Source organism: Diabrotica undecimpunctata, chromosome 7 (assembly GCF_040954645.1).
Source record: "Diabrotica undecimpunctata isolate CICGRU chromosome 7, icDiaUnde3, whole genome shotgun sequence".
NCBI classification, from domain to species: Eukaryota; Metazoa; Arthropoda; class Insecta; order Coleoptera; family Chrysomelidae; genus Diabrotica; species Diabrotica undecimpunctata.
Genome location: NC_092809.1, coordinates 112756922 through 112771406, shown reverse-complemented (window position 1 = coordinate 112771406; position 14485 = coordinate 112756922). Strand labels below are relative to the sequence as shown.

At 33.8% G+C, this 14485-nt stretch overlaps 2 protein-coding genes across 5 annotated transcripts in view; one reads left to right on the top strand and one right to left on the bottom strand.

Moving 5' to 3' along the window:
- Positions 1-11132, bottom strand: part of REPTOR (repressed by TOR) — a 72745-nt gene extending 61613 nt beyond the window's left edge. For all 4 annotated transcript variants that reach the window (XM_072538009.1, XM_072538011.1, XM_072538010.1 and 1 more), the window contains exon 1: positions 10603-11132. The gene's annotated coding sequence lies outside the window, so the exon portion shown is untranslated. The remainder of the gene's footprint in view (positions 1-10602) is intronic.
- Positions 11133-13037: 1905 nt separating this feature from the next.
- Positions 13038-13983, top strand: LOC140446602 (KRAB-A domain-containing protein 2-like). The gene is made up of 2 exons (XM_072539173.1): positions 13038-13170; positions 13622-13983. The coding sequence occupies exons 1-2, from the start codon at positions 13038-13040 to the stop codon at positions 13981-13983; spliced, it is 495 nt and encodes a 164-aa protein (XP_072395274.1).
- The last annotated feature ends 502 nt before the right edge of the window (positions 13984-14485 follow it).

The following is a 14485-nucleotide window of genomic DNA, read 5'->3' as shown; positions in this document are numbered from 1 at the left end:
TTGTTGAATATGATTATTATGAAATTTTACATGTTTATTCGGTATGTCTGAAAATAGGTTATTATCTATTTTTTATACCCCTAAGGGGCAAGGGTGGTTCACCCCAAAGATGTTTTTATTATTTTTTAAACAATTTCTTTTATTTTTATGTTTTTATGATGTGCCATTAAAAATACATACAGCCCTTAATTTTCACCTCTCTATTACTAAACCTTTTTTAATAGCCATATTAGTGTCACAGAGTTAGTTTACTCCTCCGAAATGGTTGGACAGATTTTAATGAAATTTTACATATATATTCGGTAGGTTTTAGAATAGGTCGTAACATATTTTTCGTATCCATAAGGGGTAAGGATAGTTCACCTTAAACATTTTTTTTTTTTAATTTTTTGGGCAAATTTTTTTATGATGTGACTAGTATCACAGAGTTAGTTGTCATACTCCTCCAAAACGGCGTGACTGATTTTTATGAAATTTTCCATGTATTAGGTAGGTCTTATAATTGAATCGAATTGAATTCCAAGCGTGACGAATCATGCTTGGAATAACACTGAGAGACAAGATTAGAAACACCGAGATAAGACGTAGAACGAAGATTAGGGATATTGTGGAAGAAGTTACAAAAATGAAATGGCACTGGGCAGGTAACGTAGCCCGATATAATGACAACAGGTGGACACGGAGAATTCTAGAGTGGAGACCAAGGACGACAACAAGAAGCATGGTAAGACCTCAAAAATGATGGGTAGATGACACAAGAGCAGTGGCAGGCAAACTGTGGATTAGATTGGCGCAAGATAGAGAAAGATGGAAGCAATTGGGAGAGACCTACATTCAGGAGTGGATGGAAAATGGTTGACAAAGAGAGAGAGAGAGAGAGAGTAATTGATCGTAATATATTTTTCATTTCCCTAAGTGAGAAGGGTGGTCCGCCCCAAACATGTTTTTTTTATTTTTTGAGCAACATTTTTAATTTTTATTTTTCTATGATATGGCATTAAAAAACATACATCCCTTAACTTTCACCCTAATAGTACTAACCCCTATTTTTAATTGCCATATTAGTGTCAAAGAGTTAGTTCAGTACGTTCTTGATAAAACAAATACATATAACAATATAATTAAGTTATGCTTAAAGCCATAACATGGTTGAGCATAATGAATATATATATATTTAGGGATTCTACAGTATTCACTGCCTTCCCTCGCTCAACCGTTTCCATCTCTCTCTGTTGTTCTATTCTCCATCGTTTAGTCCTCTCTTACTCATGGCGTCGTCTACTTCGTTCCTCCAGGATTTTCGGGGTCGTTCTCTTTTCCTCCTTCCTATGGGGCTCCATTCGGTTATTCTCTTTATCCATCTGCTGTCGCTAGTTCTTCTTACATGTCCATACCACTTTAGTCTTTTTTGTTCTATATATGTTAGTATGTCTGTTTCTATTGATGTTCTTTGCTTTAATTCGTCATTACTTCTCCTATCCATTCTTGTTACTCTGCAGCATCTTCGCAGGCATTCCATCTCTGTTGCTACTATCTTACTGCTGTTTTTCTTGTTTATGATCCAATTTTCAGCCCCATATGTCATAATACTTCGCACTAATGTTTTATAAATCTGCGTTTTTGTCTTCATATTTAGGTGTCTATCCCACCATACTGAGTTAAGTTGTCGGATTGCTGTTCTTGTTTGTCCTAATCTTTGTGTAATTTCTTCCTCTGTTGTTGCCTTTTTCGTGATTATAAACCCCAGGTATTTGAATTTATCCTTTCCTTTGATTGTTACGTTGTCATCAATCTGTAGATCTTCTATGTCTTCTTCACTTGTAGATAGGTACTCTGTTTTCACGAGGTTAATATCTAGGCCAGCCTTGGTATATTCTTCTTGTAGTTTCTTCATCATGTAGCTGAGGTCGTCTTGGTCTTGTGCAATCACTACTTGATCGTCTGCAAAACTTAATGTATATAGGTATTCGTTCCGTACCGGTACTCCCATGCCTTCGCATTTTCTTTTCCATGTAGTCAAGGCTTTCTCTAAGTATATTTTGAATAGGGGTGGAGATGTGGAACAACCCTGCAGGAGCCCTTTTGTTGTGGTGAAGTCTCCTATGATTCTTGTTCCCATTTTAATGGACACTTTACACACACACACATAATGAAAAAATGAAAAAAAAAAATTCATATTTTGAAACAAATTATACGCTGTGTTAAACTCAGCAATGCTTGTAATCCTGCCTTTGTGCATTTTGCCACTGCAGGATCTTTAAATCGAAAAATGTCAAGACAAATAGGTAATTTTACCGCCGAGTTAGATAAGAATCTTAAAAATCATTTACAAAACGTCACAGTGTTCAAGAGTACTTCCAACACTATTGAAAATGATATTGCTATAAATTCAAATTCAGCCATTGCTGGTACCAAGCCCGGATGAGAAAGGACAAAAGTTAGTGGATGGGTCTTGTTAGCAGGAGCCACGAAAACTGCATAAAATTGCTTATTTTTGGCATTAAACCTGTCATTTACGTTTTGACGTGACAACGTCTTAAATTAGGTTGTGGCTCGGAGTCACTCATGGAAAAGTGTAACGCCCGCTCACGTCTGTTACGATGAGTCACCGAACGAGAGAGAGGCCCGCCGGACCGGCGAATGCCTTGCGTCTCTCTCCCACTCAAACATGATCGGTCCGCTGGTGCGATGCTATTTCTCCTATCATCGTCCTATCCTCAACAAAATCACTCAAATAGAAATTAGTTAAGTTTAAGTTTACATGTACAATGTTTTAGTAAACAAAATATACTTCTATAGTTAAAATTTGTGCAATTCTTATTTTCATTCAATTCCTTGTTCCTATTGTACAATTTAATAATATTCATATCAATAAATATTCTACCGAGAAAAAGACGTTGTCACGTAAAATCTTCGCCCGTAAAACCGACTTTACAGGCAACCGATTTTTTTAAATTTTTGCTGTTATAGCCGACATCGTCCCATTACTTGTGTCTGAGGTCGCCATACCGAGTGCCATGACGGTTATAGCCTCAACCTAATTAAAGGTGCTGAATTTTCTGTATGTGAGTTAACTCCCAGAGCACTTAAGCCACAATTAGGCAATTGTGCATTGGCTTACACCACCATTGTGCATCCTCCCAGAGAGCTGTCGTTCTTAGCTAATTGTCCACCCTGCCATTTTTAGTAAGGTGGGCAAGTCACCAAGGGACATCTTCTTTATGTGGGCAGGTGTGGTCCAGGGCTCGCCGAACGCATACTCTCGTATTAACGATAACTTTACATACGACATGCTCCACAGTTTCGTCTTCTCGTTCACACTTCCTGTATAGAGATGTGTCTACTAGTCCCTGTGTGTGGAGGTGTTTGCTTAGTTGACGATGACCAACTGTCAAGCTTAGGATTTTCCTGGCCATTCCCAAGTACTTCTTTGATGCTGACTTTTCAAGGTTCAAAGTTCAAGCTTAGTGTTACCCTGGCAAATCTACATATTTGCCCTTCTTCCCATATTTTCACGGTTTGCGTGTGGGAGTGAAATTTGACAATTTCCGAGATTTTATAGTTTACCAACTAAAAATATCCCCAGGTCCTAAGAGTCTTAGGACTGCCGCCTTCCTAGCTAATTGGTCAGCAATGCGGTTGCCTTTTTTCCTATTGTGTCCTTTAAACCACCTCATGATGATGTTATTACCAACCGAAGCTTGACTCGTGACACTCCATTACTAACCCTGATGTGACATGTGGTCTATTTAAGGTTAGTAGCGCTTGTTTGCTCTCTCTGCAGATTATTAAAGTTTTCACAGCTATACCTTTTTATGTAATCTCTTTTGCGGCTATAGAGATACCAGCCAGTTCTATCTCAACTACGCTGGCATTTTTGCACATACCTAAGTTTATTCTTAGTTTCAGTGATCTGGAGTATATTCCTCATCCTGAGCCTTCTTCCATTTTGGAGCCATTGGTATATATGCAATACTCGTTTGCCACGTTTGACTCCCTATACTGTCTTGATTCGATTTTGTAGGGTTTGTCAAAGACAAACTTTGGTTTAATTGAGTCGCAGTCTGTCCGTGATTTTTCTTTTTCTGGTGAATGGGACCATCTCTGTCAACCTCATGACGAGTGGTTTATGAAACACTCCCTCAATATCTATAAATATACCTAGGGTGGATTCTTTATTATCCAGCGATCTTTCAATTCTTCCAACTACTTGACGCAGTGCAGAATAGGTAGATCTTCCCGAATTATATGCATGCTGATTTGGGTGAAGTGGGTTATGAACCAGAACTTCGTCCCTTATGTACCTCTTTCATAGCCTTTCCATCGTTTTGATGAGAAACGATGTTAGGCTAATTGGTCAGAAAATCTTTGGTAGGGTGTAGTCCATCCTACCTGGTTTTGGTATGAAGACCACACATAACTCTCTCCATGTCATAGGAATGTATCTAAGAGCCAAGGAGGTTCTGAATATTCCCACAAGGTACGGCAGAAGGATATCCAGTCCCCACCGTAGTAGGGCTGGATATATGCCGTCAAGTCCTGGTGACTTAAAAGAGGTGAAGCATGAGATGGCCCATCTTACCTTTTCCTCACTAATCATTGTTCTGGCGAGATGCCAGTCGTTCAGTGAGGGTATTATTGTTTCTTGCCTCCAGTTTGGTGCTGTTGAGGCACCAGAAATTAGGAAGTGTGTTTTCATCAGGATCTCGGCACTTTCGCAAAGGTTGGAAGTTGTGCTACCATATTCCTTCATTAATATGCCGATATGCCGATGTGGGTACTTTAAGAGCGTTTTGTAGCCGGAAACTTGTGAGAAATCTTCGATTTCCTCACAGTAGGCTCTCCAAGCAGCTCTTTGTTTTTGTCTGCAGACTTTCTTAAACAATCTCGAGGTTTGATTGATAAGAATCCCAATCCTCTTTCAGTTTGGTACAGTTTGCTCTATTAAAAGTTGTTCCTGCTGTCTTCCTAAGGTTCCAGTTCAGTGCACCATCAAGAGTTGGTTTTGCGACTTTCCTGGAACATTCTTATCAGACAATTTTTATTCCATTCATTCACACACACATACTTGTTCCACTTCCTATGCCCTATCTGAACAGTCTGCTTAAGTCCCCGTCCTACGTCAAGGTCGTGCATCACCTATCGGGGTGCAGTATTATTCAAAATTAAGTTTATTTACGCAGAAAGAGTAAAAATATAATTGTAGTATTCTAAAAATTACAAAAACATCTAAGTTGTGTTAATTTTCGAACTTCACTTGTTTCCACTGTCTGTCAATGTCTTAAAAAATCCTTAAGCTACTAAAAGAAGTCATACTGTTTGTCTATCTCTCTCAGGTGTAACCAACACATTCTTACTGGATTGACTTGAAGTCCACTACAGCCTTTTATTTCTTCATTTATCACATTTTAATGTGATGAGTGCTTTTTAATTCAGTCTCTTCAAGCGCCAGAAGCGGCAACCTGTATCTTTTTATTATACCTATTAGAGTTTTAGTCCCCACCACCACTTTCAACCCGTTTTGTTTGGGTTTTCCGGTATACAACCTCTGCATCAATTATATTTCCTTCTACTAACTCTTCCTCTATATATCCTCGATTTCCTTACACTTTTTCATATTCATTTCATTTTGGTTTTGCTGTTTTCCAATTTATTGTTTTCCTTTGTTGTCTACAAGGTTTTTTGTTTATGATGAGTACTTGTAAGTGTCCCGTTTAATTGAAATAATCAATTGAAAAAATATAAATCAAAGAAAAACATACATTGATCAATTTATAATTAACTCAACAATAGTTTATCATTTGCAAACTTCTTCAATATTTAACTTTTATCTATTTAAAATAATGAAGCATGTCGATTTTTCCGGATTTTCACGATCTTCCATAAAGATAAGGATTGACATTTATAGTGCGCTTCACTTTGATGTTGCGATATTAGAATAGTCGGCGCGTGTAAACGAACCTCGAGATATTATTCACACAACCTCTACATGCAAAGTACCTTGACTTTACAGAGTTATTACTTTCTGCACTTTGCATGATTTGTATATTTATCAATGAAACAAAATTTAATCTTTAACCCCTTAATGCACGTTTTTTGTTATTGTTGAAAATATTATGTGTGATAATTGATATCGCAAAAGTAACTACAAAAATATTAAAAAAAAAATTGTCGCCGCCTTTTTTTGAAAAACTTACATTTTTGGCATACTTTGGCTAGATTTGGTACAAATTGTAATAATGGAAAGAAAACGAAATGATTAACTGAAACGTATTTCCAAAAATCAAGGTAATTTCTGTTTAGAGGGTGACCCTCAGGTACTTTCTAACGCAATAAATCAATTTATGGCAAATACAGCCCCAGAAGCTGCAAAGAAAATAAAGCATGTAAAAAATTTTCAAATTAATATCAAACAAAATAATTATTGCATTTTTCTAACTCCCGTTTCAGACAAAGAAATAAGCCGCATAATAAATAACTTTAAAAAATGGTTATGATGAAATATCAACCAACTTAATTAAATATGCCTCATCAGAGATTTCTCTTTCTCTTTCTTTTATAGTTAATGTTTTTTTCAGGCAACGTAAATTTCCTCAAAGTTTGGCAATTGTCAAGCCACTACATAAAAAAAGGTGATGTACTAAGATGGAAAACTGTAGACCAATAAGTTTTCTTCCATCATTTTCAAAAATATTCGAAAAAGCGATATATTCCAAACTACAAAACTTTTTACTACAAACAACTTATTTAGTTCTCTTATTACAAAAATTACATCATTATGAAATACAGGGACTGGGATTAAAATGGATAAAATCATTTCTCACAGATAGGTCACAAAAAGTATACTTGGAGAAAAAGGGATGTACTCATCCCTTTCATCCCATCAACTCAGGTTTACTCTGAACCAATCAATTTAAAATTAGGCATACCACAGGGGAGCGTTTTGGGGCCTTTTCTCTTTTTGGTCTACATAAACGACCTTCCAAATGCGATGGTTAGTAGTTCCTCAAACCTTGTAAATTTCGTTGATGACTTAAATGTGTTTTTCTGGAAAAAAAAACATTAGAAACACTTCTCACAATAGCAGAGCAAACTCTAAGCAAGGCTGAACAGTGGTTCAGTGGAAATCGGTTGTTGCTTAATACTGATAAGACAGTTTTTGTCTACTTTAGAACCAGCCAGTCAAGAGAAGAGTTCCCAGATACAATCAATTCTCTATCACAAAATATGGAACCTGCTAGATCAGTTAAATGTCTTGGTCTTCATATTGACCAGAACTTGAATTGGGGGAACAAATACAAAATACAACAAAAAAACTGAATAGAGCCTGCTGCTCATTAAGAGCTATCTAGACCAGGGGATTTTACTATTAGTATATTATGCAAGTTTTAATTCTGTTATGCGATAGGGAGTAATCTTCTGGGGTGCTGCAGTAGATAGCTCAACTGTGTTTATAGTCTAAAAAAGGCAGTCCGGGTGATCTTAGGACTAAAGGCGGGAGAATCCTGTAGAGGCTGATTCAATAATTCAATATGCTCACTTTCTTAGCTATATATTTGAATGTATTAGGTTCTTTTTTAAAAATTTTACTTTGTTGTATCACCTGCTTTTTAATCATAAATATAATACAAGAAGCATTAATTTGAAATTCCCAATTCACAGATTGTCTATAACAGAGAGAAGTCCTTTGTATGCTTGTGTTAAATTTTACAATAGTCTACCATCTGACATTCAACAGGAAACACACTCTGGAGATTTTAAAGGAAGGGTTTTTTTAACACCTAACATTGAAAAACTCGAAAATACCATCCAAATTCAAAATATCGTTTCATAAGGACTGATTCCCCTTGAGTAATAAATATATATTCGTCACATATCCAAATATTTATCTTGCCAATCAAAACAAACCTTGTTTTTTCTTTTTCTAGTTTACTGCAGATCAGATTGGAAGGAGTTCATCTCTTCACTATCTTCTGCCTGAACTTGAAAGTTGTTCTTTTTCAGTAATATTCACCATCTGACAAATTTTTATATTCACTGCCACTAAAATGCAGAATCTCAATAGTTTTGATACATACATACATACATACATACACACATACATAGTCTCATCTTCGATATGGTCTTCCTTTTTGGGGTTCTAGTACAGCTACCCAATCTGATGTTATTTTTAACTTACAAAAAAGAGCAATACAGTATCTTTTTGGCCTTAGTAGAATATTACATTGAAGAAGCTACTTCAAAAATCACAGGATTGTAACTTTTCCTTCTTTATATATTTTAAAAACTTTAGAATCTGTTTGCTTAATTTGTAAACACCTAAATGTTTTTCCAGCAAGACCTAATCATGACTACTCCACCAGAAATTCAACCTTTGATGTGTATTTACTGATCCCATCCACAGAGTTAGTAAAGAAACCTATATTATGCTCAGCAATATAATTATACAACCATATCCCTTTGAAACTCAAATCTACAACTTCTTTCCTTAAGTTCCATAAAATGACAAAAGCCTATCTATTTAAAGTGTAAGTAAGTGATTAATGTTTATAACCACAATAAATGTGATTTTTAAATTGCGAAAAACAAAAAAGTTATTCTAATTGTTTATTTCCAAAAAAAACACCCCTCTCTGATTAACCAACTTCTTAACAACAATTTTTAAATAGATTATTTAATTTGTTAAACTCACTATTAAGACACTCTTACAGGGCATAAGGAATGCAAGAATGAGAAACTCACCATAAAATACAAAGATTCAAGGATGAATTCCAGTTCATCTAGAAGTAAAAAAGCAAACATTTTTCTATGTATTTAATTTATCCGAATTGACAGTAGAAATATGGAAATAGTTTAAATTATCAGATTAATAGAATATTGAACTAATATGTCCCATCTGCAAAAAACAGCAAATTGTTTTAATGCCCCAACTACAAAGAAATCACCCTGCCAAATGGACCTTATGAAATAAACTATAAAATTTATGTTCTCTAAAGTTAGATTTTCTGTGATCTTTAATATTCACTTATGGTGGTTCCTCAGGAAAGTACATGAAAAATTCTAGGACAGAAAATAGTAATTTTTGGACTTTGGCGAATATTTATTAAAAAATAATAGCGATTGAACCATATAGGATTACATATATACCATTCGCTACTACATTACCATATTTGTTAAGTGGTCAGTATCTATAAAAACCTTTTTGATAATTATGACATTATAAGTTGCAGATAATATGTTGTTATTTTCCTAACATCTGTATGTTTTTTGTTAATTTTGGAGATGATAAATGAGAGAAGTGTCCTGTGAGAAGATCTATAATTACTCTGAATGCAGTTTTCTGAAGCTCCAATAGTAGTTTTGCATATTGAGCTGAGGATTGTATAATCTTTTTGCATGCCTTTTCTCTAGACTATTTAAACAGAAGATTGCATTAAGCTTTTTCCTATTTTCGAACACATTCTACTATGTGGCTTTTGAAATACTATATAAACACTATACTAAATAGCAATAAATTCGTAACACTTCCTCCCCTTATATCTTCTTAATTGTTCTGATTAAATTTTTTCCTTATCCAGTCGTATCCAGTAGCTGTTTAAGCTTTTTTTAATACCTACATCAAGTACAAATATGTTACAATGTATTTCAGAATGCTCTTTCTCAAATAACCATTCTACAATCATTTACTTATAGGTATATAATTTAGTTACCAGTAGTGACTAGTAAATACATGTAATTACAGCTCTTTGGTTCTTTTTCACCTATATTGATATACCTATTCTATAAATACTTACATATATTTCTGATTTACTTTTTTTAGGAATTTGTAAACAATAATTAGTCCTGCATATGTGATATTTGATACCTAATGTAGAAACAAATAAAAATATATACATTTAAGGTAAGGTTATACAATTTGTAAGTCAGATAGCCTAATGTTAGATAGAATTATTCCAATGATGTAATATACCATATATAATACATTACATCTATGAATGATCCTAATTATTAGATTCTGAATTTGAACCCCCTTTAAAAAACCCCCATATAAATTTGTTATTAAACTAATTAGACAATAAAGCAAATCTGCAAATCATTTCAGGGTCATTAGCATAAGCAGAGAAAGTATTTTTGATATTTTAGATGTATTGTTTGATAACAATACCAAAATTATTTGATATATTGTTAGATCGTATGAAAATTCCGTATATATTATGAATCATTTGTTTTATTGTTTTTAATCACAACATGAATAATTAATTTGGAGGTTACTAATAAAATAATAATATTTTTTATTAATCTGTACAACTGTACGCCACTGACAAACAACATTCCATTCAATTGGCATTTCATTGTTTGTGTATTTTGTTTACTCGCTAATATTTTTGGCGAGGTTTATAATATTGCTCAATACAATGAAATTACTAGGAAAGGAGAAGTAAACATAAATATGTAACATGTATGGTGAAAAATCAATATATCCTGCTCAATCATCTTCCATCTCTCTTTGCGGACATTTTGAGTACAGAATGTAAACAAAAACATCTCCACGCGTTGATGTGATATACAACCTTCGATTTTTGCAAATACAAAATGACTTACCTTTTTAATTTGACAATAATCTAGTTTACATAAAAATTGATTATATAAATGTTCACAACACTGGGTGTCCTACAGTTATTCAATTTTAGTCTACCATGCTGTGCTGGTTTATCATGACTTGACAATATCCAATATTTTTGTTTTTCTATTACTGTTCACTAATTAGAAATCCAGTTATTTTGATTGTTATTTTCGAATCACTTCAACTGTCTTGCCCTGACGTAACAATAAACAATATTGCAAAACGTGTTATAAAGAATCACTATATTTAGTTCACTACCACTCTTAACCATAAAAATTCTGATAATTCACAATTTCACCTCGATGCTGTGATAGTTAATTCGCGAATAATAAAAATTGTGGAGGCTCGTGGACTGACGTAGATACAACGTCAGATTATAAATGTCCTTCAATTTGCACAAACACTGGCACGTGACAATAACAACTCGTTCAGTAAGTGAGGGACAAAAGTTATTCAATCAACTTCTTAGTAGGAACTGGAAATTCTGTGGTGATGTATAATAAATGATAAACACTTGATAAAAACAGAAAAAATTTTGACCTACAATGCTGCCATCTCCTGTTTATTATTTACTTTTCATTTCAAGGTAAAATTAGTCATTGGCGTAGACATTGAGTGGAAAATTTTACAAAAACAATGTGTTTAAAACATCGAGTATGGTTTAAAAAGATTATTATAACAATTGCAGTGTTAAATCTGTTTTAAAATATTAAGTAGTATGGCATTCTATAAAGCAATAATATCGTTATCTTAATATTATTAATAATGCTTAGAAACTTAAGTTGATCATTTATAAATATATCCACAATATCTCAAGCTGCTATAAAGGGTCCCTTTATATTTCACAGTATCGAAAATTTTTAGTATGAAAATTTGTTAGAAATTAAAAACTATGTTTGACTATGCAATTACATCCTTCTAATTCAAAAATATAATTTTTTCTCAAATTACAGATACCCAACATCATTTTATTTTTTACAAATATGATAGCTCTTGGGTTCCGATAAACAATGATAAGCAGATTTTCACAAAACAAAATATATTAAAAATCTAATGAACATTGAAGAGGTAGTAACCTTTTTTCTATCGGTACCGAAGAGTTATCATATTTTTGTAATAAATAAAATTTATGAGAATTAGATTAGATAAAATTAAAATATAAAAAAAATTTTTCAATTAAAAGGATGTAATTGTATATTCAAACATAGTTTTTAATTACAAACAACTTTTTATAATAACAATTTTCGATATTGTGAAATATAAAGGTATTTACTTTACTCCTGAGCGAAATTCATATTTTTTGACATATCTCGTATAAGATTAATAAAATTTGATATCTGATGGTTGCACTTTAGATTTTAGACCATGCACAGCTTTTTATGAAGAATAACTTTTTTTTCGTAAAATTAATAATAAAAAAGTTTCCCATATGGTTCCAAGTGATTACATAGACACATTGTATATTATGTTGTACTCAATATCCGAATTTGGCCATTGACCGAAATTTATACCCATAACGCGTTGTGAATTTCGTTTATTTCTCACATCGCGTTTCGGGCATTTTTGACATGCACAGAACGCGTTGTGGATAAATTACAATGACCCACAATGCGAAACTACGAAGGCCGTCGGACACGACGAATTTTGCTTTATGGCCAATATAAATACCCACAAAGGGAAATACAGAAATCGCATATCGAATCTTACCGGTAACACGAGTTTTATTCAGTGTAGTTTCTGATAATTTCTAAGACAATGGGTGAATCAATCGAAAACCTGAAAAAGGAATTCGAGGATGGTTTGAATAAACCTTACGTGAAGTCAAGTATTAGGTCTACGCTACGTTTAGAAAGCGACTATAAAAACTATTTTATGAGGTTAAAGAAGCACAAGAATTGCGAAGATTCGGCAAAGGACTATTATCTGAAGATTATCGAAGACTTAATCGATATGAATTATTAAACATTGGAGAAAATGAACATCTGATAGTCAAAAGACACACTAACGAAGAGGAAATCAAATTTTTTGTTCATAGTGAGCAATTATTTGATATTGTCCATACTGTCATCGAATACCATAGTCTGTGGACTAGTACGCATTTCGATGCGCATCGCCCCGCCTCGAATTTTCCCATTGGCCCTTGACCTGGAAATCCCTATTTATCGCTCGAACAGCGCATATAAATATTGGCGATTTTCAGGTCAGCCAGGTCAGTCCCATACGGGCTCTCCGAGTGCTTAGTGCTCTTGGGGCGCTGCTTCCTGCTGTTCCAATTATACTCTGTGGCTGAGATATTATTCCACTACAATCTGATGTTTTATTTCGACCTATATTTTCGTCATGTAAGAAATATCTTGTCTTTTTCAAGACAAGCCATCAGAAGATAAATATTTTCTAAGTCCATAACCCGAAAATGGACTTAAGTAGAGGAGCTCTTGACTGTATCTTCGAAGCCCTCTACAGAGCACCCGGAGACAACAGAAGGTGTATAGGCCCTTGTTTGTTCCCCCGAGGTGACATAAATATAGGACATAAAAGAAAAAAAGGTAGGTACATATTTCCGTTTTTTTAACTAGGCGCAAAAAAGTCTTTAAAACATTTTTTTATTATTTATAAGAATGGAGCATGAGTTAAAGAAAAAATACGCAAATACATATAACCTGAGAAATTATAAACTTGTACCTTAGTAAATGCAAGTTGTGCCAGTTGAAGAAAAAAAAATCCAAACACAGGCTTGGTTGTCAAGCCTATAATTTCTAAATATATGAACTGTAGATTTCAGGTAACTATAAAGAGCTAATCATTTTTAGATATGAAAAAATAATATTAATCATATTCTAGGTTGACCTGATAGATATGCAAACAGAGCCCGACGGTCCATATAACTTTATTTTAAACTACCTGGATCATTTGACAACATTTTTGTTTTTGAGACCATTGAAAACCAAAACAGCACTTATATGACTGATCACTTGGTTGATATTTTTTGTATAGTAGGTGCTCCATATATCTTGCAAGGTGATAACGGCCTTGAGTTTGCCAACTCGGTTATTGTAGAACTAACTACTATGTGGCTTGGTCTGAAAAGGGCTAATCAAGACGTGCGGGATATGTTGATTATCTGGGTAAACGATAATAATAATACAAAATGGTCCGAAAGGTTGAGATTTATACAGTCCGAGAAAAACAGATCTTTTCATAGAGGAATTGGTAGTAGCCCTTATTTTGCCATGTTTGGCAGTAGACAAACAAATAGTTTAGAACATGTACGCCTTCCGAAAGATGTCCTTGATAAACTACAAAATGAAGAAGACTTGGAAAAATTAATAAATAGCATGGAAAAGAAAGCAACAGTGTAGAACCCTGCCAAGAGAATTTAGTCAATCAAGACAAATATATGAATGAATCTTTAAAAATCATGGACAATAATAACCTGATTAAAAATAATGAAGATGCACCCAATATACAAGAAGGTAAAGTTGACAGCAATTTCAATGATCAGTTAACCCAAAGAAGTAAGAGAATATTAAATGAGAGAGAAGAATCACATAAAATGATGAGAGTTTAGGTATCAAAGATGATATGTGAGTCAAATAAAAGATTTGCTCCTTAAAAAAAAGACTAATGTTTTGATTCGAGTGCCGGATGTTGATAGAGGTCGATTAACTTCAAGAAATATATTAGCCATTGTTTCTGAAATTCATAATGATGGCTTGTACAAACTCAGTACTGAGAATGGACCACTGGATAGATTATTTTTAAGAAATGAACTCCTTCAAACTGATTCGAAATTAATGTTTGAATCAAATGATATTAGTAGTAAGAAAATATCCTTGCGAACTGCAGCAAATATGTCATCCA